General features: G+C 43.1%; 1 protein-coding gene across 1 annotated transcript; it reads left to right on the top strand.

Moving 5' to 3' along the window:
• The first annotated feature begins 22,344 nt into the window (after positions 1–22,344).
• Positions 22,345–23,301, top strand: LOC110888232. Its single transcript, XM_022135767.1, has one exon. The coding sequence runs from the start codon at positions 22,345–22,347 to the stop codon at positions 23,299–23,301; it is 957 nt and encodes a 318-aa protein (XP_021991459.1).
• The last annotated feature ends 1,469 nt before the right edge of the window (positions 23,302–24,770 follow it).

Below are 24,770 nucleotides of genomic sequence, written 5' to 3'. Positions count from 1 at the left end.
AAACAGTCCACAATTCAAATCGTTGGGCTCAATAGATTGGGCCCGTGACAGTGAAGGCCCAACAGTGTGCGTGTAAACGATGGTCTCGAGTCGCAACGGAGATCTCGAGTCGCAACCGGAGATTACGAGTCGCAACAGCTGGTTGCGAGTCGCAATGGAGATCTCGGTTCATCATGGTCTGGTTACGAGTCGCAACGGGACTCGCAACCGTGGTTTCGGCTGGTGCTGTTTGTGGTCTCGAGTCGAGACGGGGGTTTCGACTCGCAATCTGAGTCGCAACCGGCTGTGTAACTGATTTCCATAATTCTAGTCAATTAAACTCCGTGATTTCAGCAAACATATTCAACAGTTTCGGAAACAGATCAAACACCGAAAATAGCAGTTTCATAGCAATCTTCAAACATGTTCATATGCTTAAACAAAACAGCCTAGATAACAATCAATCGGATCATCAAACAGCCTAAACCGAATCATGCAGAAACGTTTTGATTAATCAATTTCATGACAGCCTATAACCATGCACCTAACCGGTTCGAATCAAACAATAAGTCGAGCATAAAACGTAACCGTACATGTTATCCGATTAACAAACATCACTATTATAAGTACCCGCATCCAACATCAACAACCAATCAATATTACAAGCATACACCTTAGTTACATCACCTAACAGAATGATAGCAATCACATAATATCATAAATAATCCAAAAACATAACATCATCACTAACCGGATGAAGGTAGAGGATCGATTCGTTTCACAAGCTTCAAAGTGTGTGTGTGTGTGCCGTCGGGTTCCAAGCAAGCCGAGAGAGAGCAAAGCTTCTAGGGTTTGTGTGTGTGTTTGTGATTTGCAAAAGTGGTGAAACAAGCCCCTTGTTCCGGTTTTGTGTTGCGAATGGGGAGTGGGCCGAGCCCACTCGGTTGTCTAATGGACCCGAGAACAAGGAGTGGCCCCAAGGGCTTTGTGTGGCCGGTTCACATACATACGACATACATACACACATAATGCATATAACATAACATATATCATGAAATCAATTAATCATTCGGGTTTATAAAATCACATATCGTGCACAAACGTTACATCAAGCAAGCCTAAAGTTCGAGTTGTCACAGAACTAAGCAATATGTGATGACGTTTTGTTAAATCGGATTTGCATGATTTAGAACCGAATGGGTGTATATAATCGGTTGCGGTGTGTTGTTATGATTTGTGGTATTGATTGATATGTTGAACACATGACTTAGGGTTGCATGCTAGTTCTTGAATTCGTTAATCACATGATCCGAATATATGTTACATAGGATATTGAACTGTTATTGTTCTTGATTAGATGATGATTAGGGTTGATCGAATATGTTTGATTCTGAATTGATTGTTGTTTAATCGGATTGTGAAACTGCCAAACTTGTTAGCTGATATCACGGAAATCATGAGCTGCAAATAAGGAAAACCTGTTGCACATGCTTGGTCTCGGCCCAGATTTACGAGTCGAGAACTCCCTGTCTCGACTCGAGACCGCACATCACCGACACAAAACAGCACAACCCGAGACCTGCATTGCGAGTCCCGTTGCGACTCGAGACCTGACTCGAGACCACCTAGTCTCGAATGATATAGGCACCAGTCGAGACCTCCTTTGTTGCGACTCGAGACCTCGAAACCAGTACAACCCGAGACCGACTAGTCTCGACTCGAGACCGCGAACACTTGCACTGTTTGGACCTTGCACTGTTACGAGCCCAACTGATTGGGCCGGGTATTTGGACTTCGTTATTTACGTAACTGTTCCTGCTAATGCTCATACGTGAATTGCCATGATTATATTTGTGAACAATATGTGTAGAACCTATGTGCTATATTCGAATACGAACCTGACCTGTATGATAACCATGCTAGGACGTGGTTGATCACTATATAGCTTAACCGAACTTTGTGTATCTGCCGAGCAAACCCAAGGTGAGTTCACACAGCCAAGGCATGGGGTTCCCAGGGTGGGAATGGGATTGGATGATTATTTCGTGCGTACTTAGTTAATGGAACCTAATGATGTGGTCCTCAGGGTGAGGATGGTAGATGATAAGATACGGCTAGACTAGTATACCTACTTGAACTGATCTTCGCACACACGCCAGGGGTTGGCTGCGATATTATGACTGATCTTCGCACACATGCCTTAGGAAGGCTGCGAACTATACATACTAAAACTTCGCACACATGCCAGGGTGGCCAGCGATACAAATATACATAGTCTAGGATATTTGGGAGTATTAACCCAAATCTTCGCATACATGCCGAAAGGGCCCGCGATGGAAACCAATACTATACATGAACAACGAACGAACATAATGCGACTCATATAATTACTATTACTGAACTTACTTTCTGTGAACTCGCTCAACTAGTTGTTGACCCTCTGCTGCATGCCTTGAAGGACCTTAGGTACTTTTGGAGCTTGCACAAGGAGGGGCGAGTCGTTGTGGGCAAAGGATCGTGGTTAATTATTAAACACTATTGACATTTCAAATGTTAAGACTTATGTTGGGTTTTATACATTAATGCTTCCGCTACATCTACCTATGTTGGTTTTGATAAACACCTTTCGTATTGATGGGTAACTTTTACTATTTAATTACATGTTCAATATGATTGGGGGCTTGATCCTGGTCACGTCACGCCTCCAAGCGGTGGTACTCCGCGTGTGGGATTTTGGGGGTGTGACAGATTGGTATCAGAGCCATTGGTTATAGAGAACTTGGTTTTAATATGGGAAGACGTTTTATTTAAAACCAGACTATAACCAGAACAGTGCTCTCAACGATCCACAACGACGCTTCGCTCCACGTGCAAGACTCGACATCCTAGGTAATAAGGTTTATGTTTATTACCTGCATGCTAGAACTATATAGAACTTTGCTCGTAGTACACTTAGATACACGTGATATTATTACATGAGAACACCTACGTGCTTACGCTTTTCTGTCATCGCCCTACTCGCGAACCATTCTCACTTACGCTACTTTTACAATGAAGATCATGTCTGGACGAATTAACATGACTCAAGCCCAGCTAGAGGCTCTCGTTCAAGCTCAAGTTGCTGCGGCACTTGCAGCCGCACAAGCAGGAGGTATATCCTGTGGTTATAGCACACACTAGGATCTTTAGATCCTACGCTCCTAAACTAGCCCTTGTAATTAAACTTTGTCCTATTCGTACACAATAGGTCAACCAGCGCAGCAGCCTGTCTGCACTTTTAAGAACTTCATGGACTGTCGTCCCAGCACATTTAGTGGCACGGAAGGGGCAGTGGGACTCCTCCACTGGTTTGAAAAGCTCGAGTCTGTATTCGAGATGTGTGAATGCCCTGAGGCTCGCAGGGTGAAATACGCCACTGGCACGCTAGAAGGAATAGCACTAACTTGGTGGAACGCCCAAGTTCAGATCTTAGGGTTGGCAGCTGCTAACGCCACACCCTGGAACGACTTCAAGGAACTCATTAAGAGGGAATACTGCACGCGTGATGACATCCACAAGTTGGAGAACGAGCTTTATCACTTGAAAATGACGGGGTCAGAGATTGAAGCCTATACGAAACGATCAAACGAACTGGCCATTCTGTGTCCAACTATGGTTGACCCTCCAGTGAAGCGCATTGAGTTGTATCTCAAGGGACTTGCGCCAGAGATTCAGAGCCATGTTACATCGGCAAACCTCGACAACATCCAAGACATCCAGCGTCTTGCTCATCGACTCACAGATCATGCAGTAGAACAGAACAAACTGCCCAAACGCGTCAGTGCAACTACTACTCCAGGTGCTACTCCTGCTACGCACAGCGACAACAAACAGAAATGGGATGGGGATTCCAGCAGGGGATCAGTTTCCGTTCAGTCTCAAGCACAGCAGCGCAGGACGAACGACTACCAGAATTCGAGTCAGCAATCATCTGGCAGTCAGGGCAGGGTGGATACCGGGGAGTTCACCCACTATGTAACAAGTGTAACAGACACCACAGTGGAAGGTGTCGCAAGGAACGTTGTCAGAGATGTCTCAAGCTAGGGCATGAAGCCAAAGATTGAAGGAGCTCACGACCTGCGAACCAGAATCAGCAACTTCCGCCACCGGTTCCTCAAAACCCACAGCAGCAGCAACCACAGCGTGGAAACCGGGGGTGTTTCCAGTGTGGGGCAGAAGGTCATTACAAATGCGATTGTCCTCAGTTGAACCAGAACCAGAACCGCAACAACAACAATAACCAGGGCAACGGGCACAACAACGGTGGGAACAACAACAACAATGGCAACGTGGCAAGGGGTCGAGCTTTCGTGCTAGGACGAGGAGATGCAATGAACGATCCCAATGTGGTTATGGGTAAGTTTCTCCTCGACGATATTTATGTTACTGTTTTATTTGATTCGGGTGCGGATACAAGTTATATTTCTGTGAAAGCCAGTAAATTGTTAAAACGTACATCAACACCCCTAAACACCAAACACGTCGTAGAACTAGCTAATGGTAAGAGTTTAGAAGCCACGCAGATAGTCAGGGGTGGTAGTATCGTCTTAGCCGGTCAAGCTTTCTCCATGACCTTATTCCCATAGTCTTGGGAAGTTTTGATATCGTTATTGGGATGGATTGGTTATCCCAACATCAGGCAGAGATCTTATGCAGTGAGAAGATTATTCGCATTCCCCGTTCTGGTCAAGAACCTCTCGAAGTTCAAGGTGACAAGAGTGGTGCAGTGGTTGGCATCATCTCTTTCTTGAAGGCTCAGAAATGTTTGCGGAAGGGTCACACCGCAATCTTGGCACTCGTTTCAGATGCATCAGTGAAGGAAAAGAAATTGGAAGACATTCCAGTCGTACGTGACTATCCTCAGGTGTTTCCTGAAGACTTACCTGGATTACCGCCTCACCGTCAGGTCGAATTTCAAATCGAGCTCGCTCCAGGAGCAGCACCCATAGCTCGCGCACCATATCGCCTAACTCCATCAGAATTGGAGGAACTGTCAAAGCAGCTACAAGAGCTCTTGGAAAAGGGCTTCATTCGTCCAAGCTCTTCGCCTTGGGGAGCTCCAGTGTTATTCGTGAGGAAGAAAGACGGTACGTTCAGAATGTGCATCGATTACCGTGAACTGAACAAGGTAACGGTGAAGAACCGTTATCCTCTTCCACGCATAGACGACTTATTCGACCAGTTGCAAGGGTCGTGTTACTATTCCAAGATAGATTTGAGGTCAGGGTACCATCAGCTGAGAGTCCGGGATGAGGACGTCTCCAAGACAACCTTCAGAACTCGTTACGGTCACTACGAGTTTCTCGTCATGCCATTTGGATTAACGAACGCGCCTGCTGTATTTATGGACCTTATGAACAGGGTGTGCAAACCCTACCTAGACAAGTTCGTCATAGTATTCATCGACGACATTCTGATCTACTCCAAGAGTCAGGAGGAACACGAGCAGCATCTACGCCTTATTCTGGAACTCCTTCGGAAGGAACAACTGTACGCTAAATTTTCGAAATGCGACTTCTGGCTTCGTGAAGTCCACTTCTTAGGCCACGAAGTGAACAAGGATGGGATCCATGTCGATCCATCCAAGGTAGACTCAATCAGAAACTGGCCTGCACCACGTACGCCAACGGAAATACGCCAATTCTTGGGTTTGGCGGGTTACTACAGACGGTTTATTAAAGACTTTTCAAAGATTGCTCAGTCGCTTACACTACTGACACAGAAGGGTGTCACCTACCGTTGGGGCAACACTCAGGAAACTGCTTTTTAGCACTAAAGGATAGACTTTGCAGTGCACCTATCCTCTCTTTGCCAGAGGGCACAGACGACTTCGTGGTTTGTTGTGATGCATCCATTCAGGGTCTTGGATGTGTGTTAATGCAGCGCGACAAGGTTATTGCTTATGCTTCGCGCCAACTTAAGATTCACGAACGGAATTACACGACACACGATTTAGAGCTGGGAGCTGTTGTTTTCGCGCTCAAGATATGGCGACACTACCTGTACGGTACCAAGTGCACAATTTACACCGATCACAGGAGTCTCGAGCATATTCTTAAGCAAAAGGATTTGAACATGCGTCAACGAAGATGGGTTGAACTACTGAACGATTATGAATGCGCCATCAAGTACCATCCAGGCAAAGCCAATGTTGTGGCTGACACTCTCAGTCGGAAAGACACTTTACCTAAGCGCGTGCGAGCGCTACAGCTTACGATTCAGTCTAGCCTTCCTGCACAGATATGAGATGCTCAGGCAGAAGCATTGAAACCAGAAAACGTCAGGGCTGAAGCCCTACGCGGCTCAAGGCAGCGATTAGAACAGAAGGCAGACGGCGCCTACTATGTGACGGGGCGTATGTGGGTCCCATTTTATGGCGGTCTACGCGAGCTTGTAATGGACGAAGCTCACAAGTCTCGCTACTCGGTACATCCAGGGTCGGACAAAATGTACCACGACATCAGGACTACTTATTGGTGGCCTAGCATGAAGGCCCACATTGCTACTTACGTTGGCAAGTGCTTGACCTGTGCGAGAGTCAAGGTGGAATACCAGAAACCAGCGGGCCTACTTCAGCAACCTACGATACCGCAATGGAAATGGGAAGAAATTTCCATGGATTTTGTTACAGGCCTACCCAGATCCCAGCGTGGGAATGATACCATATGGGTGATCGTGGATCGACTCACCAAGTCTGCACACTTCCTAGCTATAAAGGAAACGGATAAGTTCTCCACTCTCGCAGACATTTACCTTAAAGAAGTTGTTTCGAGGCACGGGGTGCCCACTTCCATCATTTCGGATCGGGATGCACGATTCACATCAGAACTATGGCAAGCGATGCACAAATCCTTCGGCTCACGGTTAGACATGAGCACAGCATATCATCCTCAGACGGATGGGCAGTCTGAGCGAACGATTCAAACACTTGAAGACATGCTTAGGGCATGCGTTATTGATTTCGGCAACGGCTGGGAAAAGCATCTCCCTTTGGTGGAGTTCTCGTACAATAACAGTTACCACACCAGCATACAAGCCGCTCCATTCGAGGCATTGTACGGACGTAAATGTCGGTCACCTCTCTGTTGGGCAGAGGTGGGGGATAGTCAGATTACGGGTCCGGAGATTGTAGTGGACGCCACAGAAAAGATAGCACAGATACGACAACACATGGCGGCAGCACGCGACCGTCAGAAAGCCTACGCGGACAAGCATAGAAAGCCATTGGAATTTCAGGTCGGGGACCGGGTTTTACTCAAAATCTCACCCTGGAAGGGTGTGGTTCGTTTTGGCAAACGGGGCAAACTAAATCCGCGGTACGTCGGACCATTTGAAATCGTGGAAAGAATAGGCCCAGTAGCCTACAGATTGAATCTACCAGCTGAACTCGGTGCAGTTCACAATGTCTTTCACGTGTCGAATCTGAAGAAGTGCCTGTCAGATGAGACCCTTATCGTTCCTTTTAAGGAACTCACTATCGACGAGCGGTTGCAGTTCGTCGAGGAACCAGTTGAAATCACGGACCGGGATGTTAAGGTCCTCAAGAACAAGAGAATCCCTCTTGTCCGAGTTCGTTGGAACTCCAAACGTGGCCCAGAGTACACCTGGGAACGCGAAGACAGGATGACAGAAAAGTACCCCCAGTTATTCGGAACCAATGCAACCACTACTGAGGCTGAAGCTACTACTGCGGAATTTCGAGACGAAATTCCAGATCAACGGGGGGAGAATGTGACACCCCAGGAAAACCTGTGAACGATACAACTTACCTAGCTTCCTCAGTGAGTGCATACCAAATTTCGGGACGGAATTTCTTTTAAGTTGGGGATAATGTGACAACTCGTATTTAACCGTTTCTTAGATTTTGTGTAACTATACGAACTATCGTGATTGACGTGATTATATTGATTGATTGAATGCTATGTGTTACGTGAGTATGTGATTGCGAGATATAGTTACTTAAACCGAATAGTAATTCGATTACATAAAAACCCACTCGGTCCATATAGTTGGACTCGAGACCATGAGGTAGCCCAAGTGGGGGTTTCGGCCCACTTCCATTCCATACGTATACATGTTCACCCACACCTTTAGGGTTTTAGTTTCACAACTTTGCAATCAAGAGCACACACACAAAAAACCCTAGAACTCTCTCTCTCGTTCGACGGCACCACTTCTCATCCGAAGCCCTTTCCTCTCAATCAAGCTTGTCACATCACGACTCGGTTAGTGTTGCATCTTTGTTAATTGACATGCTTTTGATTCCTATATGGCAACTAGGGTTTCATGCTAGTAATTCTTATTGACGGTATTATGTATTCGGTTTAGAACTAAGCAATATGTGATGACGTTTTGTTAAATCGGATTTGCATGATTTAGAACCGAATGGGTGTATATAATCGGTTGCGGTGTGTTGTTATGATTTGTGGTATTGATTGATATGTTGAACACATGACTTAGGGTTGCATGCTAGTTCTTGAATTCGTTAATCACATGATCCGAATATATGTTACATAGGATATTGAACTGTTATTGTTCTTGATTAGATGATGATTAGGGTTGATCGAATATGTTTGATTCTGAATTGATTGTTGTTTAATCGGATTGTGAAACTGCCAAACTTGTTAGCTGATATCACGGAAATCATGAGCTGCAAATAAGGAAAACCTGTTGCACATGCTTGGTCTCGGCCCAGATTTACGAGTCGAGAACTCCCTGTCTCGACTCGAGACCGCACATCACCGACACAAAACAGCACAACCCGAGACCTGCATTGCGAGTCCCGTTGCGACTCGAGACCTGACTCGAGACCACCTAGTCTCGAATGATATAGGCACCAGTCGAGACCTCCTTTGTTGCGACTCGAGACCTCGAAACCAGTACAACCCGAGACCGACTAGTCTCGACTCGAGACCGCGAACACTTGCACTGTTTGGACCTTGCACTGTTACGAGCCCAACTGATTGGGCCGGGTATTTGGACTTCGTTATTTACGTAACTGTTCCTGCTAATGCTCATACGTGAATTGCCATGATTATATTTGTGAACAATATGTGTAGAACCTATGTGCTATATTCGAATACGAACCTGACCTGTATGATAACCATGCTAGGACGTGGTTGATCACTATATAGCTTAACCGAACTTTGTGTATCTGCCGAGCAAACCCAAGGTGAGTTCACACAGCCAAGGCATGGGGTTCCCAGGGTGGGAATGGGATTGGATGATTATTTCGTGCGTACTTAGTTAATGGAACCTAATGATGTGGTCCTCAGGGTGAGGATGGTAGATGATAAGATACGGCTAGACTAGTATACCTACTTGAACTGATCTTCGCACACACGCCAGGGGTTGGCTGCGATATTATGACTGATCTTCGCACACATGCCTTAGGAAGGCTGCGAACTATACATACTAAAACTTCGCACACATGCCAGGGTGGCGAGCGATACAAATATACATAGTCTAGGATATTTGGGAGTATTAACCCAAATCTTCGCATACATGCCGGAAGGGCCCGCGATGGAAACCGATACTATACATGAACAACGAACGAACATAATGCGACTCATATAATTACTATTACTGAACTTACTTTCTGTGAACTCGCTCAACTAGTTGTTGACCCTCTGCTGCATGCCTTGCAGGACCTTAGGTACTTTTGGAGCTTGCACAAGGAGGGGCGAGTAGTTGTGGGCAAAGGATCGTGGTTAATTATTAAACACTATTGACATTTCAAACGTTAAGACTTATGTTGGGTTTTATACATTAATGCTTCCGCTACATCTAACTATGTTGGTTTTGATAAACACCTTTCGTATTGATGGGTAACTTTTACTATTTAATTACATGTTCAATATGATTGGTGGCTTGATCCTGGTCACGTCACGCCTCCAAGCGGTGGTACTCCGCGTGTGGGATTTTGGGGGTGTGACATTATACATAATATGTCTAAGTTGAATTTGGCTCCTGTTAAGGCGTTTAATGTTATGAAGACTGTTTTCGGCGGGTTTGAATATGTTTGTGCAAGTAAAGTTGATTTTAAGAATTACAAGAGGAAAATTAATTTGTTTATTAGTGAGTACGACGCAGACATGGTTGTGAGACACCCTTATGAAAAGAAACAATCTCAGCCTAATTTTTCGTACGACTATTTCACAGACAACGACAATCGCTTGAAGGGTTATTTTGGTGCGATGATCAATGTAAACGTAATTATCTTGTGTTTGGCGATATGATTTCATTTGACGCCACTTACCATTCTAACAAGTATGAACTGAATTACAATCTACCTTTTTGGCGTTTTCATGTTTTCATGTTAATGGCATTTTCACCTTTTTGTGTTGCATTTTTGCAGATACTCTGTGGTGTTTGTACCCTTTACTAGTATAGATAACCGCTAATGAGGTGGTGGTGGAGTGGTAAGGGAGAGACTTGGTGTTCTAAGGGACCCAAGTTCGATTCCTGCCCTCCCCATTATTTTCTACGGCACCTGGTTATGATGGAAGACTAGGCGAATGGATGAAGATTGCTAGTTTGATCCTTGAACTGAGCGGGATTTACCTCACCGCACTGTCGTGCCTTCGGGCGAGTGTTCACAGGCTTCGGCCCTAGGTGAGGGTTTTCCCCGGTTCGAAGGCGAGTGTATCCCGATGTGGTGAATTTCGCCAGTAGCCCATTAGGAGGATTCGTTGGCCGTTCACAAAAAAAATAGTATAGATAACCACCACGGCAATGTCATTTTCGGTGCTGCATTATTGGCATCCTAAACGATGATACCTATATATAGTTGTTGAGAGTTTTTTTTAAAAGTTGTTGCAAAGAATAGAAGTTGTTGTCACTGATCAAGATCCAACAATGAAAAAAGCTATTTCTGTTGTCTTTGTTAATACCAGACATAGGTTATGTATGTGACACGTGATGCACAAACTTTCACCCAAAGTAATAATGTTTTTTTTTGTAGGCTTCAAATTTGGCATTTTACAATATAAATGTTTTAGGATTTTTATTAGTGTTAATATTATTTGTTTTTTAATTGGCGTTTTCATGTACTTAGGTGGGTGTAAGGCTCTACAACTCCATCAATTTTAAGGAACGTATATGCAGTGTTTTCTGGACCGATGCACTTATACCCAGGGAGTTTGAATCCGGATGGAAAAATGTTGAACCTACAAAAACAAAGATGATATTTAAAAGCCAAAACATGACTACCTAATCAAGAAATAAACAATTGATCAAGCATTCTCCTCCAAAAGATAGTGAATCTTGAACACTAATCATAACATATGTTGAAGATACGAAAGATCTGTTTGAAGCCTTGTAACCACTATTGAAGAAGAAGAAACCACTAATCAAATGCCAAAGCCTTGTTGCAACAAAGCACTGATCATGAAGACCAGACATCTATTATGGCCAAACTGATGTTTGATACAAGCCAACAACGGTTTAAAGAACATGGGTTTAATCAATGTAATAATGTTTAGCTTAAGAACAGATGTCTAATGTAATATATCAGATGTTAGATTCTCTCGGATGTTTGTTATCATCCATGGAATCTTTTTTGTTAGGAATGTTAGATGTCACTATCAGGGTGACGTCAAGTGACTGCAAACAGAGCTTTTGTACTTGTATAAATAGATCTCATGTGTTAGAGATCTATCCCATCACGAACATTCCTTTTATACGAACATCAAAGTGTGTGATTCGGCTGAGGGGGAGTTTGTATAATCATTGTGTTGTAATTTAAATAATTGGAACTCAATATAAAACAGTCTTGATATAACTTCCAACTTGTGTGTTTATCTTATTAATTTTGCTATTTACAAATTGTTTATTCTTTATTGTTTAAACTCACAAGTATAACAAACTTAGATCTTTATAGAAGAGGCTATCAAAGAATTCAATCTAGCTGATAACGACTAGTTATCCGATATTTTTACTCTTAGCGAATCATGGATCCCTGCATATTATAGGATGGAGTTTTTGTCGGGTTTCATGCGTACGACATTGAGCTCCGAGAGTGAAAACCATTTCTTTGGTCAAGTATGTAATTCCAAATCTACGCTTTTGGAATTTATGATGCATTATGAAACAGCATCAGAAGCACAACGTCATACGCATAAAAAAATGACCATGAGACGCGTTACAAATGTTCGAAACTAAAAATAATTATAAAGTTTTGGAGATTCAAGCTTTAGAAATATACACTAAAAGCATCTATCTAGTTATAGAAGCTGAGCTAATCGAGATTGGGGATTGTATAAATACTCGTTATGAAGATCATTTCGATGGGTTTTTTTAAGTTTTTCATAAATGATTTTCAATAATCATGTTCTTCATTTTTTGAGGTAAATGGCGTTTTTTTACTTCTCAAGGCGTTTGTATCATTTACACTAATAGTTCTTGATTTTTATCTTAATGGCATTATTCTGATTGAATCATGGCGTTTTTATAAATTATATCAACATTTATGTGTGTGCATGTTTTATTACTGGCTTAAAGGCGTTATTCTGATTAGATCATGGTGTTGTTCTGAAAATCTGATTGCACTAGCAGTTGATCATGCAGACGTTTTGAGCAGTTTGGCTTGTTATGTAGACACGTTTTCTATGTTTTGAGAAGCATGGACATTAGCGAATTTCCAAAACAATATGTTCTCATTAGAAGCCGTGAAGATGTTTCCCTAACTGTTATACCAATCACCCAATGAACCATGCTTTTATATTCAAGCTTGATCCTGATGTGCAAGATATGATGCAAGAAATTATTTTTGCGACAGAGTACACTTTGAATAGCTTGTCGAACAACAAGACAGAGCTTTCGTTGTAATAGGATCATGTTTAACCCTACATGAAGAAGGTTTAGGATATGCATGTTGTTGCCCCAACTCCCAGCACGATGGACAAATTTGCTATGATAACAAGACATTACGAAAACCACAAAAATCCCCTAAGTGTTCCCGTTGGTTAGAAGTCAAAAGGATCTGGATCTTGCAAGCGATTGAAATCCATAGATGAGGAGGCTGCCGAGAAGACAAAAAAGAAATCAGGGACGAAAGAAAGGCAATGTCAGAATTGTAAATAATTGGGACATTATAAATCCACATGCAAGCAGCCGGTGATTGAAAGAAGATCTACACGGTCTTCAAGAGCGGATACGAGTGAAGAATATGTAACATCCCATATAAATATATCGAATTATAATGCTACACATGTCCAAACTCTCCGTTTAATTCTGATTTGTGGAAGGAGACAGACCAAATATGTCAAAATGGGGAAAGTCATAAAGTCCAAGGACTAAAATGTAACACCCCGTGTTTCGAAAGTGAAAGTCAAAGTCAAGGTTGAAGTCAAAGGGAGACAAGATTGCTAACTGCAATCTGTCACTCCTTGCTCAATTCCTGTTTTGACTTCTTTGACCATAGTAGTCTATTTTATGTTTTACGTTAGTTGTATTATGTGGAGTAATTAATTATAATCGTAGCAATCGACGAATATTTATCGCTACGAATCGCTTTACGACTGTGAACAATAGGAAGTAACAATGCGATAAAGTCAACAAAACGCTAATCGAACTAATCTAATCAACATCGCGCTCGCAACTCGAATTACGCATTTTGGTTATTGTTATACGTGTGTGTGTGCCTTATGTGTTACTTGTGCATGTTTATTTACGTTATGTGTGGTAATCAATCGAAACGCAATCGAACTCAATCGCAATCGAATCGCAAACGCTAAACGAATACGAAATAAGGATGCTTGCATGTAGATATAGTATGATAATTGGTGGAGAAGAGATAGCGCGAGATATGAGTAGTTGTGATTAAAAGTAATTTGACTAGGAAACTCTGTCGCATCGCAATACTCGCAAATCGAAATCGAAACGGCAAAACTCGTCGCGCAAAACGCTTAAATCAAGAGACTGATCGATCAGGCAACCAGCCGTTCGATCGGACAGGCTGTCACTCATTCTAGTGGTTGTGTGGCTCGAGATCCGGATTCTACCCACGAGGTTACCGATTCCGGGTTAAACGTGAACCACCGTCACGAACAGTTCACTAATCGGATTTGGGTGATTCCTGTCCGATCAGGAGGACCAAGTATTGACAAAGTTCCTGTCGCTTGACTCGTTATCAAAATGCCTCGATAAAACGACAAACAAAGAAAACAACCAAGTGTAAGACGAACAGGTCGACCAGGACGGAGTGCCGTCCGATCGGACTGCCGTCCGATCGAACAACCCATCCGATCGACTGGCCAAACCGAAGAACCTGTATCTTGGGTCCCACACTTAAACTATTCACCAACATTTGAAGTCTGACCGTTGAACGAGTTGTTGTCCGATCGAACTACCATCCGATCGGGTTAGCCGCTCGAACATGTGACAATTAAACTTCAACACTTGACAATTTTCAACATGTTCAATGCACTAGGAATGTCACCTGATCGAACTGCTGTCCGATCGAGTGACAACCTGCTGTGAACTTGTTCTCACTGAGGTGCCGAACCGAACGGGTTGCCGGCCGATCGAACGACCATCCGATCGACCGACCTGAAAGGTAGAGATACTTCAATGTTTTAAAATGCTATAACAAAAACTTCAAAAGTCAAGCCATCATACACAAACACATCCTTCCCAAATGAAGAAACAATCCACTCGAAAGGTCACCCGACCGGATAACCATCCGAGCGGGCTACTAACCGAACGAACAACTGTCCGATCGGACTACCATCCGATCGACCAGCTGTTTGACCCACCAACACTTGTTTCGTTTACACATCACTTATCGTTATGCTATCGAACTATTCAGGCTAACCCTACTCTCAAGCGCTCCCTTTAATCCATCAACCACAGTGAGTATACTCGATCCCTTTTTGCTTTACGCACTTTTGGGTGTTACATACGTTACTTATTCTAAATCACATCAAACACACTACGCAATATTTTAAACGCTAACCGTTACTGCATGTTATACGTGACTTAATGAATGCTTGTTTGTTATGTTTACACATGGAATACTGTCTACATGCCATAACGACGTCAGTACTATAGTTTAGACTCAGCACCCGCTCATGCGGGGGTTGTTAAGGACAATTATTTGCATGGATTACAGTGGTGATCATGTATTACGAACTGCCTTGGGCAGTCAACCCGCAGTCATTGGTATCGATAGGTTCATGTCGATAAATAAAATGCTTCTTTTTACTTAGTGTACGTGCTGGTTATGCGTAAACTATTTCGAACTTTATATGCTATTATCAAACTTGTATACTCGCCTTTACACTATGTGTATTGACTTTACTTTAACGTATGTGACAGGTGCTTAAGGTGTCTATTTGCTTGGAAATTAAGGCTAGGAAAGAGTCTTAGAGACCAACAAATAGTTGTCTGTACTAATGAAACTTGAGTTGTCGGAACAGAACAATTTACCTAGATTTGTACTGTAGTAATTATTTTATCTTATATGACATGGTATGGGACGTGTTACTTAAAATATTTGGTAAATATAATTGTTATGGAAACTTCTGGACAATCTGTTTCGCTCAGTGCCGCGCCCTGATGTTTCCGCCATCGGTTGGGGTGTGACAGATTGGTATCAGAGCCATAACTATAGGGAATTAGGCAAGACTAGACCTAGTCCGGGTCGATGTCTTAGAGACCTAGTCTATAGTTAGGACCCAATCGACCGACTCGTGCATGTCCAGTAGGGATTATGCATGAGCTTACTGCTATTCCTCGTTATTCTCGCCCATGCTACACTATCACTGCACTGGAATTTTCAAATTGTGAATAAGCGATTAAGTCGAGATTAGGTGTGAAAACCGCGAACTCTCGATTAAATTGCTTGTTTGATCTGTATTTATCTATAAAACGCGAGAATTCTCGTCGAACCAGGAGTGAAATCCATACTTTAGCGCGGATTTTCGTTGTTATTTTGTTAAAATAGGAAGGAAGTTGCTAAGGTAGGGGTGAAACCTTGACCTTGACGACTTGTTCCTACTTTTATTTGGTTTTTCCAAAACTCTCACCAAAGTCTCGACGGACTCCAACGACCTGAAGTCACTGAATGACTAAAGCAACGCGTGCCAAACGCCCAAGAATCGAGGCAGAAGCACGGTCCTGAAAGTCAAAATGTGTACGACAAGTCCTTGAGAATAGTCGAATCACTTTGGATAGTCAATGTCTAATAGCCGCAGACGATCTATTTCTTGACTTTATGTGTTTCGATTCTGAGCCCGCAACTGCTGACTCTGATGACTCATTGATTTTATGTGTTAGTATGTATTTATCTGTTTATGTGTTTGAATTTTGAAACTTATTCGATTTTTTCTTTCACCTCGGTCGACACGCCCGACTCGCACTGCATTTCTACCTCAAAACGTTAACAAATCGCTGCTACTATAAGGAACCACTATACGAAGCTCGCTATACCACACGCTTATGCTATACTAATCGCTATGCTAAACGCGATCGCTATATTTGAATGCTCGCGGACTTTGAATGATAGGTTTCTGTATTCTGACTGACTCTTGTGATTACGTGTCTATGTGCTTCTGTGACTTACATGCTTATGTGCTTCTGTGTTTATGTGAATCTGTGATTTCATGCCTCTGTGTTTATGTGATTATGCGTGCTACTAAGCTTTAGTAAGTGTTAGACGTGTGAGGTGAGATTCGATTATGACGTGTCTGAGACCTATGACGATGTCTATTGCAGACAATGTCAACTGGACCATCATCTGGACCTCGTCGCCCACGACTCACTCGCCAAGAACGGAGGGACAAACGCCTTGCTGCCATCCTCGCTAAGCAAGTGGCCAAGGTTGTGCCCTAAATCGTGAGTGAAATTTACGAGAATGTTAGCAAATCGTCTGAGGAATCTAGAACTGACACTCCTAAAGTTGCTACCAAGACTGCTTTCAGCTTCAAGCAGTTCAAGGCTTGCGGTCCAAAGGAATTCACTGGAGAAAATGGCCCAATGGCTATGTTTCAATGGTTCGATTCCATCGAAGTCACTCTGCGCCAGGGCGGATGTCCTGAAAATCTCCGTACCTTGAATGCTACCGGCGTCTTCCAGTCCCGCGCATTAGACTGGTGGACGACCGAGAGAAACAAACGCGGGAATGATGCAGCTTATGAGCTGACCTGGGAAGAGTTGAAAGCCATCATGATGGACGAATTCTGCCCTCCCCATGAACGCCAAAACCTGGAGGACGAGTTTCGGAACATAAAGCAGAAGGATGGAGATAACGCTGCCCTGACTGCTCGCTTTAAGCAGCTCTGCATCATCTGACCCGATCAAGTGAAGACGTCTGATATAGCAATCAAGAAGTACATCTGAGCTCTACCCGACTGTGTTGCTGATTTTGTTCATGCCGCAAAGACAACAACGATTGAAGAAACTTACTTACTTTCCGCTGAAATCAACGACAAGCGGGTAAAAGCTGGTTTTTTGGATAAAGCTTCAAAGAGTCTGCACCAAGTCACCGCCGCACCATCCTCGGAAACCGCCACCGCTCAATCGTCAAAATCCTCGCGCCGCAAAAAGAAGAACAATAACAGTAGCTCCAGCAACAAGAACTGTGCTGTCACCACCACCGCTGCTCCACTCCAAGCCGTACCGGCTCAGCAGCAGTCTCACCACCATCCAGCACCAGTTACCTATGCATCGCCCGCAAAGCGTGCAAACACAAGCCCCCACCCTGCTTGTCTAACATGCTCTTATCATCACCCAGTGGGTCTTGCCTGTCGTTTCTGCAATCACTGCAATATGTACGGCCATTTCACTACTAACTGCCGTACTGGTCCCCGCAACGCCGCAGCTCCTGCCACTGCTCATCAAGCTCTGCTCCTAGCCCCACAAGGCCATCAAGCGGCTCAGGCACCCGCGATCAACGCCAGAGTCTGCTTCGCATGTGGTGATCCCAACCACTTTGCGAACATGTGCCCGAATAGGGTTGTGAAACAAGAGCCCCAGGAGCAGCAGCATCACCAACAGCAGCAACAACAACCACATCATCAGCAACAAGCCGCACGCGCCAGAACGTTCAACCTCAATGTGTGCCAAGCCCAGGCTGACAACAACGTGTTCAATGGTACGTTCCTTGTGAATGGTATATATGTATCGTGTTTATTTGATACTAGAGCCGATAACTGCTTTGTGTCATTTGAATTCGAGAAGCTCCTTAGTCGTAAGCGCTCCCATCTCCCCTCAACATTCGATGTAGAAGTCGCCACCGGAAGAACTGTCGCTGTTAATTCTGTTCTTCGTGATTGTACTCTTGAGATCAACAATCACATCTTCCCAATCGATCTTATTCCGATGCAACTCGGAAGTTTTGACGCCATAGTAGGCATGGACTTTCTGCGCGAAAACCATGCTGAAGTTGTATGTTTCGATAAGATGATTCGATTCTCGCTCGCGAATGGTGATTTATAGTGTGTTTATGGCAAAACTGCTTCGAAAGGTCTCAAACTCATGTCATGTGTCCAAGCTAGCAAGTATCTCTGCAAGGAATACAGAGCCTTCTTGGCTAACATTGTAGTAGCGGAGAAGGAAAAGAAAAAGAAGACAGAAGTTAAAGACGTCCCCGTGGTCCGCAAATTTCCTCAGGTATTCCCTGATGATCTTCCAGGCCTACCGCCAAGTAGTGATATCGACTTCCGAACCGACCTCATTCCTGGAGCCAACCCTGTTGTCAAAGCTCCTTACCGACTCGCACCATCCGAAATGCGCGAACTCTCGAATCAGCTCTAGGAATTACTTGAGAAAGACTTTATTCGCCCGAGCACCTCTTCTTGGGGCGCGCCAGTCCTTTTCGTTAAAAAAAAGGATGGGTTGTTCAGGATGTGCATCGACTACCGAGAATTGAATAAGCTAACCATCAAGAACCACTATCCTCTGCCCCGCATTGACGATTTGTTTGATCAGCTACAAGGTGCCATGTGTTTCTCGAAGATCGATCTACGCTCAGGCTATCACCAGCTACGCATTCAAGAGGAGGATATACCCAAAACTGCTTTTCGCACTCGTTACGGCCACTATGAGTTCGTTGTTATGCCTTTTGGTTTAACCAACGCACCCGCGGTTTTCATGGATCTGATGAATCACGTGTGTAAACGTTATCTCGACCGATTCGTCATCATGTTCATCGACGATGTCTTGATCTATTCCAAATCGAAAGCCGAACACGCGCAACATCTACGTTTGGTTCTCGAACTACTCCAGGGGAATCGACTCTATGCCAAGTTCTCCAAGTGTGAATTCTGGCTGGAGGAGGTTCAGTTTCTGGGTCAAATCGTAAATAGTCAAGGTATTCACGTCGATCCCGCGAAGATTGAAGCAGTTAAGAGTTGGGTTACGCCTAAGAACCCGTCTGAGGTCCGTTCATTTCCCGGACTAGCGGGCTATTATCGACGATTTATCGAAGGATTCTCAAAGATCGTTGTGCCACTTACCGCTCTTACGCATAAAGACAAGCCTTTTGTTTGGGGAACTGAACAAGAGTCTGCTTTCCAAACCCTCAAGCACATGCTCTACAATGCTCCTGTTCTCACATTGCCCGACGGAAACGACGGTTTCATTGTCTATTGTGATGCTTCCAACCTTGGTCTTTGTAACACCCCAAAAATAATTAACAGGTTAAAAACACCTTATCTTAAAGTATAAATGAAAGGTGTTAGTTAAATTTACATTAGTTAAACAAAACAAACTTGAGGGGCTGATCTTGTAAAGATGGGCAAACTTGATTTTATTAAAAATTAAAACAATCAAAAACCCAACACACATCAGTGTGTGCGTGTGGGGGGCGACCAGAGACAAGGAAAAACACCCAAACCCTACTTTCATCTAAATTGGTCAATTGAAGGTCGAATTGAGGTTTTTATTGGTGCATGTATCAAGAATCTTGATCACCCACACTTGTCTAACATTAGGTAAGTTACAATTTCAGTTTTGGTGATGTTTGATTTTGGGTGAAAATATAATTTACTGAAATTCTTGAATAATTGAATGATGTTATGATTCAAGGAAGTGTGATTTGAGTGTAGGATCATAAACCCTAATTGAAATCATGTGGATAGATTAATAAATGTTGTGTTTGTATAGTTATGTGCCATAGAATGAAGTGGGTTTCTATCTAGAATGAAAAGCCCCAATATATTGTATGAACTATGTGAGTAATAACCTTGAGTTGTTGAATTAGCATGTTAATATGGGTTGTAATGGGTAATTAAGTTGAATAAGATTGAAATTATTGGATTCACCAAGGTATAATTGAATGAAAATGGTTAATAAAAAGATATGCACATAAGATGCTTGACAAAACGCCTAAAAGAATGTTGATAGACACTAATTGTGGTGTTTAGCTAAATTAACAAGCTTTAGTTATGAGCCGAAGGGTTCTAATGATAAATGGCTTGTGCATTTTAGGCGACGCAATTGAGGCATCGTGAAGTCAAGCCGGTGCGGACACTCGTTTGAAGGGAAAGCTTTAAGGTATCTGGCTATCGCTTCATTATTATTGTAAATTAGTTGTCATTGATATTTGTTGGTAATTTTAGAATGCGAAGATGTAAGTAGTTTGGTTTGCTTGAATGATGGATTTCATAATGGTAAATCAAACGAGTTATTAAGGATAAGTACAAACCGGGTAACGGGAGTACCACATCCGTAACCTTTAAGCCCGAGTGATGGGTAGTAAAGTATTAAACACGCAAACCGGTAATGGGAGCGTGGGTATTGAACATAAAGAATACCCGAGATGGGTTACTTTGTTACGAAATAATGTTCCGTGATGTGCTTTGTTGTTTGAAAAATGTGCAAAACTGGAACATACGGGTCAAAACAGCAAAACAGGAAGATATGCAGAAGCTACCGTAAGTTATGGTAGCTACCGTAACTTACGATAGAGGGAAAGTTGTTACGGCAGTTCTCCACTGTCTTACGGCAGACTGTTGTTGTCCAGTGGCTACCGTAACTTATGGTGTCCACCGTAAGTTAAGTTACGGTGGAGCCCAGCCATTTTGGTTAATTTTGTATATCATAGCAAATCGAATCTGTTTTTAAGCGTAGTTTCGATTATACGTATTTTCTAAAGAATCTAATACTAACATTTGTCAAAATTTCCAGCTTTTAGGTATTGCAAGTATGCGGATGATGATCGAGTCGATGCTCCTGAACCGAACACATTCAAGATCTAGTTCTGCGACTTTTGTTATTAATAGTTATGGTTAAGAATTATGTAAATGATGGAATACATATGTATCCTAATGTTGTTTTGAACAATTGTTAATCTCATAAGTACTAAGTTAAGGTCAATATTAATGTTTTGGTTTAATGTTATATTTAATATTCTAACTTGTCGGTAAGAACTCATAAATCAAAAGTAGAGTGTTACAAGTTGGTAATCAGAGCTAAGGTTAAAGACAAATGTGTTCGGTTCAAGGCTTGATCAACATCCGGTAAGAATTTATTTAAAGCAAATTTTAAATTAAAAGATTAGAAGGAATAATGATTTATTGTGTATGGGAGGAGTATAGTAATATACTCGAACCCGGGAAGTACACTTAGTATAAACTGTTAAGGAAAAGTTATATACTTGGCTGAATAGCGAGTACGAATTCTCATGTAAAGGCATGAGAGTGATTGAACAAATTATTTATCGAATTATTTTAACATTTCAGTAAGAAGATGTCGGGAGGTGCTAGTGACAGTGTTCTATCCCTCACTACCGACGAGTTGAAAGAGAAGATTGTCGAGGAAGTCGGAAGGGCAATTGAAGCAAGCCTACCAAGATTTATGGAAAGGATGCAAAACACCTTACTTTTGACTATGGAGGAAAAGATGGGTGAATTAAGAGAAGACCTTACCAATGATAGAGGCAAGGCTAAAGAAAAGAAAGGTTGTTCTTACAACAAGTTTATGGCGTGTAAACCCCCGATCTTCAATGGAGAGGTGGATCCAATTGCTTGTCAAAGGTGGATAAGCGATATCGAGGGTGTTTTCGAACGAACGCATTGTGATGAAAGCGATTTTGTGGCTTATGGAACTGGCCAACTTAGAGGCGAAGCCAAGGATTGGTGGGACAACCTCAGGAATGAAAGGGGTGTCGAAGCAACGAGGGTGATGACTTGGGAGGACTTTAAAACACCATTTCTCAAACATCATAGCCCCAAGGCGGTAATCAATAAGATAAAAGAAGAATTCATGTAATTGAGGCAAAAGGGTGAAACCGTTGATAAAATTACGGGGACGTTTATGGATAAGCTCAAGTTTTGTGATGAGTTGGTCAAAACCGAAGAACAGAAAATCTATTAATATCATACCATGCTGAGGGCTGAATATAGGGAGTTTATGACTCCCTCACATTACCAAAGCCTTACCGAAATAATCAATGCAGCGCGGGAGCGCGAGATTGAACTAAAAAGGCAAGTTGAAAGAGGTGAGAGAAGGGCCTTGGATGAAAACCCGAGTCCCACAAAGAAGTCAAAGGTAGCTGAATCTTCGAAGAAAGGAAATGCAAAAGGAGGTTCTCCGAGTTGCAAAATATGTGGACGCGCTCATAAAGGTGAATGTTACTTGAAGAACAAACCTTGCGTTGCATGTGGCAAGACGGGGCATGGGCTTTTAAACTGCCCAGACAAAGTGACGGTGTGCTATAAATGTTATCAGCCGGGTCATAAAAAGTCAGAATGTCCGGAACTAACGGGAAAGAAAGAGAGTGCTGACTCCAAGAATGAAACCCCAAAAGCTAAGGCAAGGTCGTTCCAAATCACCGCTGCTGAAGCAAAGATGGAACCAGATGTGGTTACAGTTATATTTACTATAAATTCTGTCCTTGCACGTGTTTTGTTTGATACGGGTGCGAATAAGTCTTTTGTTTCTCATAGATTTATTCAAAACCCTTTGTTTACATTAACTAAATTGCCTATGCCAATGGAAGTAGAAGTAGGTAATAATAAAAGTTTCATTGTTTGTGATATATGTCGGGAATGCAAACTGGACATCGATGGTGAGGAATACTCCATTGATCTAATACCCATGTCTATGGGTGAATTTCAAGTGGTAGTCGGAATTGACTGGTTGTCTCGATACCACGCTAAGGTGATATGCTTACGTAAGGAGATACACTTAACGTCTCCAAGCGGGAAGCGTGTCATCATCTATGGGGAGAAGGCTTGTAATCCCATGATGTGTTCTATGATAGAAGCTCACAAGTTTATACTACACGGGTGTAATATGTACGCGATATGGAAAAAGAGACACCAAGGATTGAAGACGTAGCGGTGGTGCGTGAATTCAAAGATGTCTTTCCCGAGGATCTTCCTGGAATGCCGCCAGAGCGTGAAATAGAGTTCGGGATTGAACTGACTCTGGGTGCTAAACCAGTTGCTAAGGCACCTTATAGACTGGCACCGTCGGAACTGCAAGAATTAATGTCCCAGTTACAAGATTTACTCGAAAAGGGATTGATCCGGCCTAGCGTATCTCCTTGGGGAGCGCCAGTGCTATTTGTAAAGAAGAAGGATGGGAGCATGCGGATGTGTATTGATTACCGGGAGCTAAATAAACTCACGGTAAAGAATCGATACCCACTCCCGAGGATCGACGACTTGTTCGATCAATTACAAGGTGCTAGCTGGTTTTCAAAAATCGATTTGAGATCGGGTTACCACCAATTAAGGGTAAAGGAAAACGATGTACCAAAAACAGCATTCCGTACACGATACGAACATTTCGAATTCCTCGTGATGCCTTTCGGATTAACGAATGCGCCCGCGGCTTTCATGGACCTCATGAATCGGGTTTGCAAGCCGATGCTCGATAAATCGGTGATTGTCTTTATAGACGACATCCTCGTTTATTCAAGAAACGAGGCGGATCATGTTAACCATTTACGAGAAGTGTTGGAGGTATTAAGGCGGGAAAGATTATATGCTAAATTCTCAAAATGCGCCTTCTAGTTACGAGAGGTGCAATTCTTAGGGCATGTCATAAGTGCCGAGGGAATATTGGTGGATCCGTCGAAGGTGGAAGCGGTGTCAAAATGGAACCCTCCAAAGAGTCCATCCGAAATTAGAAGTCTCTTGGGTTGGCAGGTTACGATCGGAGATTCATTCAGGATTTCTCCAAGATTGCAGCGCCATTGACCAAGTTGACCTGCAAGAACGAGAAGTTCGTCTGGGGAAGCGATCAAGAAAAGGCATTTCAGACATTAAAAGAAAAGTTAGCCTGTGCACCGGTGTTGACTTTACCAGATGGTACGGAGGATATGGTAGTGTATTCAGATGCATCACACCTAGGCCTTGGGTGCGTGCTAATGCAAAGGGGAAGGGTGATCGCATATGCCTCTAGGAAACTTAAGCCGCATGAAACAAAGTACGCGACTCATGATCTTGAGTTGGCGACCGTAGTCTTCGCCTTAAAAATCTGGAGACATTACTTGTATGGTGTGAAAAGTACTATTTTCACTGACCATAAAAGTTTGAAGTACTTCTTCGATCAGAAGGAGTTAAATATGAGGCAGAGGCGTTGGTTAGAAGTGGTGAAGGACTATGACTGCGAGATCCACTTTCACCCCGGAAAGGCTAATGTGGTAGCGGATGCCCTTAGCCGAAAAGATGAATACACTCCAATTCGAGTACGGTCTACGCAGCTGGTAGTAACCTCAGGCTTGCTTGAACGAATTCGAGGAGCCCTGATCGAAGCAGTAAGGGAAGAAAACTGGAAGAAAGAACGTATAAAAGGGATGA

The sequence above is a fragment of the Helianthus annuus genome, chromosome 11, assembly GCF_002127325.2.
Source record: "Helianthus annuus cultivar XRQ/B chromosome 11, HanXRQr2.0-SUNRISE, whole genome shotgun sequence".
NCBI classification, from domain to species: domain Eukaryota; kingdom Viridiplantae; phylum Streptophyta; class Magnoliopsida; order Asterales; family Asteraceae; genus Helianthus; species Helianthus annuus.
This window is presented reverse-complemented; position numbering and strand designations above follow the sequence as displayed.